At 43.2% G+C, this 15,025-nt stretch overlaps 2 protein-coding genes across 9 annotated transcripts in view; one reads left to right on the top strand and one right to left on the bottom strand.

The window, feature by feature from the left end:
- The window catches only part of ZNF346 (zinc finger protein 346), a 28,906-nt gene extending 21,416 nt beyond the window's left edge, over positions 1 to 7,490 (bottom strand). For 2 of the 6 annotated variants that reach the window (XR_013981142.1, XM_080988580.1), the window contains exons 1-5: positions 6,844 to 7,490; positions 2,219 to 2,322; positions 2,029 to 2,124; positions 1,263 to 1,449; positions 614 to 850 (exon numbers count right to left, since the gene is read on the bottom strand). Coding sequence is in view for 4 of the 6 variants with exons in the window: in XM_080988580.1 (XP_080844706.1) it covers positions 614 to 850; positions 1,263 to 1,449; positions 2,029 to 2,124; positions 2,219 to 2,322; positions 6,844 to 7,297 (1,078 nt within the window). In the remaining 2 variants the exon portion in view is untranslated. The remainder of the gene's footprint in view (positions 1 to 613; positions 851 to 1,262; positions 1,450 to 2,028; positions 2,125 to 2,218; positions 2,323 to 6,843) is intronic. The other 4 variants (XR_013981143.1, XM_080988581.1, XM_080988582.1 and 1 more) reach the window with 4 other exon arrangements.
- Positions 7,491 to 7,528: 38 nt separating this feature from the next.
- UIMC1 (ubiquitin interaction motif containing 1) overlaps positions 7,529 to 15,025 on the top strand; it is an 86,531-nt gene continuing 79,034 nt past the window's right edge. Inside the window, exon 1 of one of the 3 annotated variants that reach the window (XM_080988107.1) lies at positions 7,529 to 7,951. Coding sequence is in view for 2 of the 3 variants with exons in the window: in XM_080988106.1 (XP_080844232.1) it covers position 12,278 (1 nt within the window). In the remaining variant the exon portion in view is untranslated. Of the gene's footprint in view, positions 7,952 to 12,211; positions 12,279 to 15,025 lie in introns of those variants that run through there. The other 2 variants (XM_080988106.1, XM_080988105.1) reach the window with 2 other exon arrangements.

Genomic DNA, 15,025 nt, shown 5'->3' with positions numbered 1-15,025 from the left:
CCCACAGGCATAAACTGTTGCTTTTCTTTTCAACTTTTGCCCCCCAAAGTCGGTTCATTTCCAAGTCATCTTGCTTCTCCCTTTCCAACATTACAAAAATATGGGCCCTTCTCTTTGCCCCTTCAGCAAAAACTCTTGCCCATAACTTGGGTCATGCCTTGCTGCGACTCCTACATTCTTGTCTAGTCTTCCACTGTCTCACCTTCACTCACATTCATCCAGCACTCTGCATTTTCCTCTCACCCTTCCAAGTTTCAACCGCCTCCCTCCTTTCAAGTACACATGTGTGACTGGAGGTTCTTCCTCGTGTTCAGGATTTTGTGGGGAGCTGGAAGCCTTTCCCACCCCAAACCAAGATTTTCCTGACTACTTCTGCATGTCCCCACCTGAAGTGGTCAATTCAAGCCCATTCCCTCTCCAACTGGTATACCTATAGTGAATTATTGGTATACCTGTAGTGAATTATAGTGAATTATTGGTATACCTGTAGTGAATTATTTGAGAGCTTGTTTTCCATGCAGGGCATTTCCAACAGAAGGCAAGTTGTGGCTTTGCAAACCTTTACAACTCTTCAAGCGCTTTATTCTGGAAAGTCTTGCTGTTAAAAACTCACCTGTTGAAGCTGCAGGTTCATCGGGGCTTCTCCCATAGTGTGCCATTAGCTTAAGTTTGGTCTCCTGCTTTTTGTGTTTCTTGCCCACGTAGTGTTGTTTTGCCATCAGGGGATTGTTGAATGTGGCATGACAGAGACTGCAGAATTTGTCTGGGTCAGAAGTGTTTTGGTTCTCTTCATTAGAGGGCACAGTAGTGGGAGGCGGATTAGCTGGTTGTTTCTGAGCAGGTACAGCTCCTGTAAAATCAACCCCCCAAAACATATGAAGAAAATCCAATCAGAAAAGTCTAAGGCACAATTTCATGTAATCAGAACAAGCACAATAATCTCAATTGTGCCAAAACATCCCACTTAGAATAATTATTTTCTACATAAGATTTGGATGAGCTTACTGTGGGCATATACATAAATATTAGCTACCAAAACAGTGATCAAAGATAACAAAGATATATTTTGGTGTAAGGTTTGTTATGTCTATCTATCTTTGACCACCAGGTTCATCAAGAAAATTAATCACACCAGAATGCAAAATTTCAATTGAAAAACATGTTTTATTGAACTCCCTCAGTGTCTGCCTCATTATCATATATGTGAAGCAGGGTTCACTCTTCTGTGTTTGTACAATATATACCCAGCAGCCTATTCTGACCTGGACTTTTCAGCACAGCACCAGGAGACAATTCCTCTGTACCTTCTGCTTTAGGAGGTTGCTGCTTCAGCTTCAGATTCTTGGCATGGGTCTTGCCTAGGTAATGGGAGTTAGCTACAACAGGCGACGAAAAGGTCATATTACAGATGGGGCAGCACTTGTTCCTGTCTTCTTCACTGCTGCCCTCCTGTTTGGAAGAAGGAATGAAAAAAATTACTGGGGCTGCAGAATGAAAGTTCATCAGCAAAGTGTTCCAAGTTCAGTAACTGGAATTTCTTTTGTTCAGTTTCACCCTATCCTTTACTGAACACACTGAAAGAAGCTAGAGAAGACTATTAAAGCTGTTCAAGACACGTTATGTAGCAAGATACAATTGCCATTCAGTTAGTAGTTTCTGTTACTACAAACAGAATTCTCAATAGTGCGCCAAGGCTGAATTCTACTTTTCAAATAAATTTAGTATGAAAAGGGCTTATTCTATGTAGATCATATAACCATTTCATTCCCAATGGTTTTTGAATGAGTTATCTCCTTGCACTCAGCTTCTTCATTTTTCAGTGTACAGGTACATACAATTAGGTGGGCAAAGTTTAAATGTGCATTTGCCCAAGCAGAATAATGCATAGACTGTTCTTGCAAACAGTGCCTGATATTCAAAATCCTCACTGGTGCATTATTCCACAATCCAAGAAACACCATTTGCCAAACTTTCTAGTGCATTAAATTCTTTTACTTGTCCTTGGATTTCTGGCCTGACTGGCATTACCTGCTTTGTATCCAGCTTTATTTTCTTGCTTGAGCAGACCTCCTCTTCACCATGGATAGCCATGTATCGACGAACTTTGTTGGCATGTTTCTTACTCTGAAGGAAACAGCATAGAAGAGCAAGATAACCATCTCAGGAATCCCACACACTCAGGGCAAATTTCAGTAACTGCCTGTAGATTTAAGCATACCTGATAATGAGCGAGCTTCTGTGACTCGGAGATGAGCACTGCACTACACACTTTACAATGGGCATCTGTGAAGATGTGGCTGTTCTCTTTGATCATACGATCCACTGCAAAAAGCAAGCACATCAATATTTTTTTAAAAAAACAACAAGAAACTTTGCCAAGGGCCCAGCTATCACCTCTTAGGGGTTCTGCCAGCATCACACAAATGTTTGCACCAACTTAGAACACTGGTTAAATAAAGGTCTTGTGGCAGATAATGACAAATCTAATTCCCCAATCGGGGAGACATAATTTAAAACATGTAAATACATGAAAGCAGTTTTTTTTCTTATCCCACATTCAAAGAAGGGTGAAAATGCACATGAGGTGGGAGTCATCTAGTAAGAACACAGCAAAGAATGAGATGTCTACTGTTTCTTTGATATGCTGCACAGCATATTTTCCATCAGGGATGAAGTATAGGATTGAGCAATTTCCACACTGCTACATAAAGGACAGGCTAACAATAAGGAATCATGCAAAGGCAGAAGTAACTCTACTGTTAAGTGACATGCCAGGAGTCCGCTGCAGAATAAAACCATTTCCAACAACTGCAATTAATGATTTACCATGTAAATAATGTCGTTTAAGTCAGCACAGAACACTACACAGAAAGGCTCGATATTTCTTCCTACCATTGATCCATGCCCAATTTTAAGTACAATGCCAATGCTTTCATTAGTCTTCAGCTAAACAGTCAATTGGCTAATGGGTCTTTCAGTTAGAGACGCACAGAATGTCTGGAATTGTTTTCCATTTCCAAAGTTGCAATGCTTAGTGCCTCAACAGTGTCAAGATGATAAGTATCACTTTGTGGTCAGCAGCTTGGTCAGTGTGGTGTGCATGTATGCAGGTCTCTTAGGCAATGATCTTACAAGCAAGAAGTTGCTATTTACACACTGATTAAGAGGCAGACTGGAAATATACAAATGTGAGGGTAGAAAATCTTCACAGCTGTGATTGATTTGTAATTGTCTTCAAAACACTTCCCTTACATTCACTTTACAAACCCTTCAAAATCATTATATTGACATGACAAAGTGCATTTCAAATACTGCCATTAGGCACATCTGGGGAAGAAGATCTATTTTTGTTTTAATGACCCAGTACAGCTTAGTATCATCAGCAAACCTGGCCACCCCACTGCTCACTCTTAACTCTAGATTGTTTATTAACAAGTTAAAAAGCACAAGTCCCAATACTGAACCGTGTAGGACTCCAGTTTCTACATCTCTCCATTTGGAGAGCTGTCCATTTATTCCTACTCTTTGCTTCCTGCAACATAACCAATTCCTGATCCACTAGAGGAGCTATCCTCTTATTCCTTGACTTATGCAGGACTCTTTGATGGATTCGAAAATCCAAGTATACTATGTTAACTGGATCACCTCTATCCACATGCTTGCTGACACTCTCAAATAACTCTAATAGGTTTGTGAGACAGGCCTTGCCCTTGCAGAAGCCATGCTGGCTCTGCTTCAGTAAGGCTTGCTCTTCTATATGCTTGGTTATTTTAGCAAGTTTCCCCAGTACAGACATTAAGCTAACTGCTCTGTAATTTCCGAGATTCTCCCCTCACGAGTTCCTTTTTCAAAACTGTCGTTACATTGGCTACTTTCCAGTCCTTGGGTGTGAAGGACAAGCTGCATATTTTTGTTAGATGATCAGCAACTTCACATATGAGTTCTTTGAGAACTCTCAGGTGGCTGCCACCTGGAGCTGGCAATTCGTCAGTTCTTACTTTGTCTATTAGGCCTCTCATCACCACTATCTGCCTCATCTATACATCCCAGATAAAAACTCTCAATCATATATCCTCAATGATTTCCAGCCCATTCTGCATAATCATAGAGGCTGCAGCAGAGGGAGACAAGGGAAGCATAACTATTTTACCAACTCCGCTGAGAGACCAGCTCCTTTTGTGTCTTTTAGATTGTAAGTCTGAAGGCAAAGATATTTTTTTAAAAAATACTAATTTAGAAGTAACTTTGGGACTCTGTTTGGCTGAAGTATGTGGTGAAAATGCTCTAAATTACTAAAAAAAAATGAAAGGGAAAACTTAGTATCAAATTAGGAAGGTTAGTGACAGAAGACTTGTGGCACCTTGGCTGAATCCACACGTGCATTTAATCTCATTATCATTATTTGCATAGCATATACAGAACTTGAATAAGTTTATTCCACTACCACCCCATCTCACACAGAAGTATACAACTCTTACGTCTTGAGGAACCAAGTAAAAAAAATTACTACTAAATTAAGGTCATTTCCTAAAGTAACACTCAGTCTAAACTCACATATTTTATATAATCTAGGTTAATATCATTCCAACAAGCAGTTAGTGATGCTTTTATCTTGAATTTACGCTGTAAGAAATACCTTACTTGCAGAGGCAGTCAAAAGTTAGAAGTGATTTAATAAAACAGACAACTTGTAATAGTTGACTTTCAGCACTACTTAGCATTACTTAGATATCCAATATTACTCTCAAAATAAAAATAAAAAAATTGACCAGTAGCACCTTAGAGACCAACTAAGTTTGTTCTGGGTATAAGCTTTCATGTGCATGCACACTTCTTCAGATACACTGAAACAGAATTTGACGACTGTTAACGACTGCAATTAGTCCTACAGGAAAAAGCAAGGGATAGTATGCAGATGACCAAAAATAGTTTTAGCATGTGTGATGAGACAAGAATCCAATATCTCTATTCAGACCAGGTCTCTCCATAGTTTTCAGTTTAGTAATAAGTTGTAATTCAGTATTTTCTGCAGCCTAGTGACATACGGTGGCTTAACAAGAAACATCAAACTTTAAACAGAACTGTACTCACTACACATTTCTACCAAAAGGTTCACAACTGGACATGGTAACAACAGAACAAAGTTGGGGGGGGAGCTTTGAGCACATTATAAACAGTAGTTTTCCTGTAACAGCTGGGCAGAGACTCCTGTTTCACCTTTTCTACAGTAAACAAAATGCTTCTAAAAATTTTAGCAATTGTGAATGAGAGTAAGACTGCTGCCCTAAGACCACCATATTGCATTAAATATATATTTGTACAGCTATTTAAAAAGAAGCTGACTGGGGGCAGGGGGAATGCTCCAGTGAGACTTACATTTAAGGAAATGGGTCTATAAAAATACAAAATCAGCATCGAAAGCAGGGATAGGGAACCTGTGGCCCTCCTGATGTTGCTGGATTCCCGCTCCCATCATACCTGACCATTGGCCAAGTTGACTGGGGCTGATGGAAGTTGGAAGTACAACAACATTTGGAAGGCCACAGATTTTTGAGTCCTGTCCAAGGCAGTACAGTATAACGTAACAGAAGAAAGTTTGCAAGCTGAGTATTTGCACTGTCCATAATCTGGGAAACCTACATGTCACTGAATGACAAAGATTCAGAAAGCACAGGGTTAGGATTTCAGTGATTAAGGGATGAGGAAGCACACCCAACCCACATGTTTATCACCCCCATTCCATATCCCCCCCCCCATTCTCATGCCTTCCTGTTATTTCACCAACATTTTCAATTTCTTGCAAATTGTCTAACTTTACTGTGACCACAGAACACGTATTACACAGGTTGCAGACCAACAGACAGTAATGCTGCAGTAAATCAAGAGTTCTCTGCAGTACTCTTGGTACTCACTCATCCTAGGTTCATCCACCTTCACCCACATCCCAACAAGAACATTTTGCTGCTGTTCATAAATTTTATTGTTCTGAACGGGAACTGCATGCACATCAATAACTGAAATGTATGGCACAGAACTTGGACACTGTAAAGTTTGTTATTTCTTTAAGACACCACTCTGGAAGTTTAAGGAAGAAAGGAGAGTATGTATTTTCAACCCATTAGAAGGATAGAAATCTAATCCCATTCGTAAAAAAACAAGCCAAGGGGATTTAGGAAATCACACAGCCACACATTCTCAAACCATACATACTAGGGGGAGAGCTGCATATGTACCATAATCTGTGAATCATACACTGTCCCATAAAGCAGACATGACAGTTCACTTCCCTCACATCACACAGAAGAGCAAGGAACAAATGGCATGTGAGGGGACAGAGAAGCCAGATCTAAAGCCACTCTTTAACGAGGATTTCATTAGGAAGGGGAGGACGACACATTCTTCTACGCCCGCTCAATAAGCACGAAGATCATACACTGAAGCCTTGAAGCAGCTGAAGTGATGGCTAGACCTGAATATGTAAGATGCAAGCTTTTGTGGGACCTAGCCTAAAAAATCTTACATTTTGTGAGTGTGTGTATATTAAAAACCAGGATCGATGGGAATCGGAAGCTTCAGGCTGCGAAACGAGCAGCGGAGGACTTCTTGGAGATGGCGGAAAGAACGCAGAGTTAAAGGGGCGCTCGCTCCGCCTCCGTGGGTCAAAAGAATCGGTAGCCACTGGCAGCCACACGCGGGTCGAAGTGGGGAGAAGAGAGGCCAACAGGCCCCACCCCCCACGCTCCTGATGCAGCGCAGTAAAGCAGAGCCGGGCGGGGCAGAGTAAGGAGGAGGCAAACCCCCGCCTCCCTCAGAAGGAAGATGACAGAAGCGCCCCCGCCTCACCTGCCTCCTTCCCCACCGGTAAGGCTGAAGCGTCCCCGTTGCTATCCGCTTCGTCCGCCATCTTATCCCCGCGTCGCCGCCCCCGAGGTACCCGCCTTCCCCCGGACCTCTCGTGGATCCCGCGAGATGCTCCTCTCTCCAAGACACGTATCGCGAGACCTCCCCCCCCCCGCCCCGCGCAGCCCGGGAACCGAAAAGATCGGGAAGCGCGAGGAGAATCGAACGCCCTCGCGATATTTGGTTTGCACGTGATCGAAGCCGCCTCTCCCTGGGCGTCCATTTCTCTTGAGGGCACTGGGAGGGCCGAGAGGGGAGCAGTTGCTATGGGGATGGAGCCTGGCGGCATGGCCGCTGTCGTGTGGAGGCGCCGACCTGCACGCCCCCCCCCCGCCTGCTCCAAAACGCCTCCAACTGCTGTGTGTGTATGTGCCCACTCATTTCTATGATGTCGCATTTACACACCTCATTTCTGTGCACAAGAGAGTAGCAGTTTTGTTAAAACCACACACGCCTCTCTTGGGGAACATGGCAGGCGGCTAATAATTACGCTACGGCCGAATTAGGCTGCAGGACATGCGTGTTCTTAAATGGAGAGCCCCCTCGCGGAAAACCCGATTTCAATCCGGTTGGCGGGAAACAAAAGGCAGAGGGTGACTGGAAAGGCCGCGCGTGCAGGAAATCACACCTGAGAGTCGAGCGAAGTGACCCCTAGAAGAAGCCGAAAGGGCTTCTGTGTCGGCCGGCGGCGCTGATGCTATCCAGGCCCGGGGAGAAGTAGACAGAGCTGCCCGCCCGCCTGCTTGTCCAATGCTGAGCCGCCTTCACCCAGGATGACACCAAAGGACCGGGCTGTGGGACGGCGCGAAGAAGAACGGCTCCCGTGACCCCCGCAAGCCCCGCCCTTCCCCTCCAGCGAGGCCGCCGACTATTTCCATTTTAGCTCCGGGAAGTGAAGTTGCTGGCGCCAGCTTGAGTGCGGGCAAAATATCCGCTGCCGAGCCTCCGTCACTCCCAGCAAGGGGCAGCGGAGCCGCCGACTTGCCCCGCCGCTGAGCTGGTGGGAGGGGAAGGCGGGGTAGTGGCCCGGTTTGGGGAGGAGCCGGCCCCGGTGAGTAGCCTTGTCCGCCCGCCCGCCTGCCTGCCTGCCTCCCTCCATGGGGCCCGTAGGACCTTTTTCCATGCTTCCCTTGTTGGGGCTCTTCACTCCCTCTCCCCCCCCCCCCATCGCAGGGTCTCCCCATGGGTCTAGCAGCCTCTTCGCAGGGAGTCTTGGTGGTCTAAACCCACCCCTTCCGTCTAAAGTAGGGGAGGATTCAGTAGGACCCGGGCTGGCCTGTCCTTCCACTTTTTTAACAGCCGTTTAATATGCAGAAATCGTCATGGGACGCTTTTCATGGCCTGGAGATACCTACCAAGCTGGCAGAGCTTCAGGAACCCTTTCAAAAGTTTGCAACCTTAGAGTGAAATCTGACAAAAAGTTCGTTCTCTCCCCAAAGGCCCTGCCTCTCCACAGGAGGCCTGCCTGCTCTGATTATCTTTTGCAGGTTTTTTAATGTGTCTGTTTTCAGTTCTCTTCTCTGTTTAGTTTATGCACTCCTCTAGAAGTACCTTCTGCCTCAGGTTCTTGATCTTATAGGATGCAGAACTTTTAAAAAGATTGCTTATGTCCGCAGCTTTGTAGATTAGTCATGTTTGTACTTGATAACTGAGTATTCCTCAGAACAGACTGTATAAAAAGAGCCCACAAACAGGCATAGGAGTGCTTACCAGGATTTTTTTTTTTTTTTGCAATATTTTGGAAGTCACTGTTGATAGTTATCTTTATTCAAGCTACCATATATATTTCATAGAAACAGCATCTTCAGCTCTTGCTACCCCCATCCCTACTTTAGTGTCTTCTACAGTTTTGAGTGTTGTGTGGACACATGATCACAGGGCCATAATTCTCCCAGAATTTATTTGTGGCATTGTCTCTGTCCTTAGAGGATGAGTGCTCTCTCAAATGCAGTAAAGTTGAGACAATACTACTGATACGCCAGCTGAGACCTGTCTATGCATTGTGTGGCCTGGGTAGTACATGCTCGGTTAACTCCCGCTTGGACTACAGTGGTACCTCAGGTTACATACGCTTCAGGTTACATACGCTTCAGGTTACATAGGCTTCAGGTTACAGACTCCGCTAACCCAGAAATAGTACCTCGGGTTAAGAACTTTGCTTCAGGATGAGAACAGAAATCGTGCTCCGGCGGCAGTGGGAGGCCCCATTAGCTAAAGTGGTGCTTCAGGTTAAGAACGGACCTCTGGAACGAATTAAGTACTTAACCCAAGGTACCACTGTACTGCAATGCGCTCTATGTGACTTGGAAACAACAACTAATCCAGAATGGGGCAGGTAGACTGGTGACAGGGAGCGGCTGCCAGGACCATATAACCCCAGTCCTAAAAGAAGTGTGTTGGCTCCCAGTATGTTTCTGAGCACAATTCAAAGTGTTGGTGCTGACCTTTAAATCCCTATATGGCTTTGGCCCTGTATGCTTGAAAGAGCATCTCCACCACCATCTTCTAGCCCGGACACTGAGATCCAGCTCTGAGGGCCTTCTGGTGGTTCTCTCATTGCAAGAGTTGAGGTTACAGGGAACTGGGCATCTGTGGAATGCCCTCCCAGCAGATGTCAAACAGCCATGTGATTTTTAAAAGACATCTGAAGGCAGCCCTGTTCAGGGAAATTTTTGTGTTTGATGTTGTATTGTGCTTTTACTATTTTGTGTTGGGAACCACCCAGAGTGGGCAGCATATAAATAATGGGCAGCATATAAATAATAAATTAGTATTATTAATAATAATATTCCCTTTAAAGAAACAATTTCTCAGTGACAAAATACCAATAAAGCTTTCTGCATTTCCTGCCGTGCCCCTCCCCTGCAATTCTTTGGCCATAATTATATTCACATTTCCTTCTTAGTTTAGATTTGTTTCCATGCTTTATGTGTTATTAGCCTTCCCAGTTCTGGGTTATAAAGCTCTCTTATTTTATTTTTTTAAACAAAAGTCTTGTCTAGTTTGCTCATCTGCTTATGGTATCACATACGAGGTTAGTAAAGCATGTACCGTATGTGCAGAAGGGGGAGACACAGAGCAGCATGGCTGTCTTCTAACAACAAGCAGTATTCTGGAGCAAAGCACCCCACATCTATACAGGTACTTTTACCATGGGAACTGGAAATAGTGCAGAGGAAAAAATAATGGAGTTGGGGCAGCTTTTAGGTTTGCAACCTGTATTCAAACAAAAGCATGATTGGTTTTGAATGAATTTTAGCGTAATTTCCCCCCTTTAAACATGGAACATTCTTATTTTGGTCAGGATGAAATATAAGGGATTGGGTGTTCCATATGAAAAGTGTGTTCTAGAAAGCCGTGGATTTTTGGAAAACTGGAAATTGTCAAAATTCTGTTCTGTAGAGCTGTGTATAATTGAATAGGGTAGCATAAGTGTGCCTTGGGGTGGGGCTCCTTTATGGACTCCTTTATGGCAATCATTAAACTTGGTCATAGGTTGATTTGTACAGGAATACAATGCAATAATTGATGACTTTCAAGTTGAACCTTATTTCCTGGCAAACAGGAAATATTTTCTTGCTGCTGTATCTAGTCTTTGTCTGCATCAGAACTGTAATAGGGTCAGGTCTGATTTGAACATTATTTACTTGCTCATTATGGATGAAATGTTTCCATGTGGCATTCAAAGTTCATATTGTACATACCAAATTGGCAGAATCTCATAGAACATCATGCCAATATTAGATGCTCTGTAACACTGATATGGTGACATTGCATGCAATTGGAATGACTGAGGTGCTGAGCCTAATACAAACTTTACTTTCTCCTGTGCGGAGTGCTGTCACAGATATATTTTATTAGTCTCCGCTTGTGGTCTTAGTAGATCTGAATCAGCACAGAATAGTTGCAGCCCCCCTAGAGGCGGACTTGATTATTGGTGCATGTGTTTTCAAAGGTAACAGCCTCAAGCCAGAGAGATATTTTTTTTTGGTACAAGCAACCCATCTTAAACCTAAACACATTTTCTCAGAAGCAAGTCCCTTTGATTTCAGTGGTACTTTCAAGGTATGCTTAGACTCTCAGTCGTTGCATAAAAATGACTTGTCTGATGCATAAGGTATGAATCTGCAACTCTGCTCTTCTGAATCCTTATTCCCACTTTGCTACTACTGTATTTCTTCTTTGAACCTGTGCTTGCAACCACCGACGTGAACTCTACAGATCTGTTCCACATTTGGGAGACTAGGCTGAATTCATCTTTCCTTCTAACTGCTGAGTGCATCTAAAAATTGATCCATTCGATTTTACCAGATTTGGGTCAACCTTATGATACACCCTCTGGTTCTTCCTCTTGCCTTTGATGCAGACAAAAGTCACACACACAAAAGGACCTGCAATTGGCTCTTGTAAGAGTCTTATTAATCTTGAGCCATCAGCAGAGATTCAGAGTGCAATAGTGTATATCCTTTCTGAAAAAATTGTAACATTATGTATTCCTTTCATCTTGCAACCCAGGTCATAAATTCATAGAATTGTTGAGTTGGAAGGGACTCCAAGGGTAATTTAGTCCAGGCTCCTGCAGTGCAGGTCCTCTTTAGGAGTTTTCTGAACAGTGGGTACAATAAACCCAATCTGTTGGGGCTGTTGTAAATTTGTTAGTTTTCAGAAAACATGGTAAACTGTTGGGAACAGAATTTTTAAAGGAGAGCACTATGTATTGTGTTTAACCACAAATTTTGAGTCCATAGTGTTGATTCTCATAATTTTTTTCCTCATACCTAAATTTGGGATAGCAGCTTACAAAGAGCCGTCTGTAGCTTGAACCTCTCCAACTCATTTGGGGATGAGAGTCATTCATTTTTGGCCTTATTTTTGAGCATTTTAAGCTGTCACTGCTTGGCAGGTCTAGTGGCTGCAATGTCAAGATTGTGAATTATCCTGCTGGTAATTGTTTTCTGATTCATCAAAGTGATAGATGATGATGAAAGAAAATGGCAAATAATCATAAATGGGGAATTTTCAAGGATGCCCCTGAAAAGTGCAAGTTCTGAATTGAAACACATGTGGGCTTGCTTATTAATGGGTCACCTTTACTGTCTGAGCTTAAAGAAAGAAATGTTCTTAAGCATCCAGAGATGGGGTTGGGAACCCAGATGATTGGAAAACCAGCCTGTGAGCTAACTTGCAGAATTAGTTAACAGCAGACTCCCAGGAAGAGAGTAAGATGGAGGCATGAAAGCAAAACAAAATTTTCAATGCTTCCTGACTTGAATTGGTTTCTTTAATTTATGTTTGCAGGGACATCAGCCCTGTTGGCTTCAGAGCACCAGTGACAGTTGGGTGGTTGAGTATGCAATCCTAAATCCTCTTACTCGGAAGTAAGCCACATTTAAGTCAATGGGACTTTTTCTGAGCAGACATGTATAGTGTTGCTTCTATTAAAATGTTAGGGACAAGTGCGTCATCCTACCTGTGTTTTGTGCTTCATAGCAATCCCATATTGAATGTGATCTGTCAGGCAGATGATATACTGCACAATCTGAGCAAGTTGAGTGCTGGTGTGAATGTTGTTTTTTTGGCAGGCTTGCAAATGCTCTTCCCCAATCTGCTTCCATGTATTTCACAGGCATACTAAGATACATGATCTGATTTATTGAATATGAAATAATAACACAACCAAATCTTTCTGAATTGTCTTTTGTATTGCATTTGCCTATTGCTCCAAAGTGTGTATCTTGTAAATATTTGAGTGTTTTTGCTTCCCTTTCTGTAAGCAGTGGAAATTTCAGAATGGCAGTGGTTGTTTTCCCATCAGAGTGAGAGCATTGGAGTGGGTCTTTGTATTTACAAACAAACATACAGGGCAGGATTAGAAGTCATTCTAACAGAAGCCTGCACAGAGACTTCTGCTAGTGCACCAGATCTTTCCCCTCCTTTCCTTTCTATGCAGAGCCTGATACTGGCTGTGGGGCAGTCTATATCGCTATATATATCTGCAGCACTTTTTAGTTCTTTGTTTACTTTGCCGCTGGATCTTTGATTGTCTAGCTTGCTCCTGGATTGTTAGCCCGCTCTGCATAATTAGCTGAGCTCTGAAAGTTTTTGGGGTGAGAGCAGAAAGTTCTGCTGAAAGAGGTGGGGATTAAAGTTGGCTGCAGCGGAGAGCTTCTATCAGGGAGGGGAGGACAACAAAGCAGGGAGACAGGTGACTGTCTTCTTGCTGAGGAAAGTAGCAAGAAACATAAAGGTGAAGCTGAAAGAGTTTGCTGGTTTATGTGAGGGCTTATCCTCATTTCTTATCAGTTAAGAGGGAGGAGGGAGAGAGCAAACAAAGCCAGCACACTATCTGCAAAGTATCTGTAAAGTATTGGTTCAGCTGAGCTATCCCCTGGGAAGCTGTCAAGTCTTAGCCTTTTGTTCACCAGTATATTGCCTTGTTGAAACACTTATCACAATGTTATTTCAATACTGGTATTCAGCTGCACAGCCCTAGTCTGGAGCCTGTGGGAGAAGGAGAAAGGGAATTGTTTCATCTGGTAAACTGAAAGGCTCTGCTAAATTCCTCTCACAATTTCAGAGAAAAGGATAGAGAGCTGGAGCACCCAGTGCAGACAGCACTGGTTCTGAACCCAGTAGAGTACATGAGTCTGCTCCATTAATCCTCTTTTCCTAATGTCAAATCTCTATCCTATTTCTTTCTGTTAATAACCTGATTGCTAAAGCAATAGCTCAGACAGAACTAGTACAGCTATTCCTTTTTTTCACTGCTGCCTGAAGGTATCTTGTTCTCTCAAATAACTCTGTGTTTCTCCTTGCTGTCCCTTGTTCATGGATTCCCCGCCCTCCAGAACAATCTTCTGGTTCTACCTCTCTCTTCTTCCAAATCCTTCCTCCATATAGTTCTTGATTATCTGTCCAGTCATCCTTAAATGTGTGTTACTGCCCTTGCTCAACTTCAGCTCTTATTGCCCTTGCCCCTCCTATCGATTCTCTTCCATTGTTGAGCTTTAGTTCAGAGGTGGTAGCCACAGAGGTCTATGGACTACAGCTCCCATAATCCTTAACCATTGACCATGCTGGTTGAGACTGATGAGAGGCGGGAGTCCAACAACATCTAGAGGACCACAGGTTAACCACCCCTGCTTTAGAGTGTAGGCTCCTGCCCTGGCTGCTTTCATTTCTACTTATGCGGTAAAGCACCATTTGCATTATTGCTACATTCTCTCATATAAAAGCAATTTCCAACATTTCATTGCATTGTAGCATGATCAGGAAATGAAAAGCAGAGCTATGCAGTTTGGAATTGGTTTAATTCTTAGCGGTTCTCATTGCATTTTATGATGTAGAGTTATAGGGATACATCCAGGAAGATGGTTGAGAAAAGACCAACACCTGTACTGGGGTAGCTGTTTTTATGGGAGGAGACTGTCTTGGTAACATCTGCATTAGATATATGGTGAGGTGCACAAAGCCCCCCTTGGCCAGTGCAGTAGGGTGTGTCATTTTAGGAGGTGAAACTTAACTTTCGCAAATTTCTTCAGTGAGGGGTCTTTAAAATATGTTTTTAATGAATTCAATTTTTCTTATTTTTTGATTGAGTAACATTTAGCTTGGTAAATTATGTTTGATTAGAAAGCACATAAACTGCTCTTGGAAAGCCAAAGAACTTTCATTTTGCCTTCCGAAAATGTCAGGAAGTGCTATAAAATTTTTTGTTTCTCTGCATAAAACATATCCTTTTAAGCATACAACATTACCTTGTAATCATAAGACAATGTTAGAAAGTAATCAGACATCAGACACTCCCGTTTATTCCGCATCCAATACACTCCCACCATTGATTTTGGAAGTGGTATACACCAGGTTTGATCTGAACCAGCTTTGATCCGAATTCAGAAAAAGCCCAGGCTGGCCTCCACCGCTGCCAGCACCGACGCCAGAGGGAAACCGTGGTGTCTGGCGCACCTACCGAGGGAGCCACAGCCTCCCTTCCCACCCAACAACCCCGTGGAGCTCCGAGGCTGGAGGGACCTCAGAGCCAGAGGAACAAAAACTTGAAACCACACAAAGCGCCAGGCCCAGACGGCCTCACAGCAGAATTCTATAGGAAATTCAAAGAACCCCT

The sequence above is a fragment of the Podarcis pityusensis genome (genome assembly GCF_964106645.2).
Source record: "Podarcis pityusensis genome assembly, chromosome: 2".
Taxonomy (NCBI): Eukaryota; Metazoa; Chordata; class Lepidosauria; order Squamata; family Lacertidae; genus Podarcis; species Podarcis pityusensis.
Note: the sequence above shows the minus strand (reverse complement) of the source record. Positions and strands in the feature narration are given on the sequence as shown.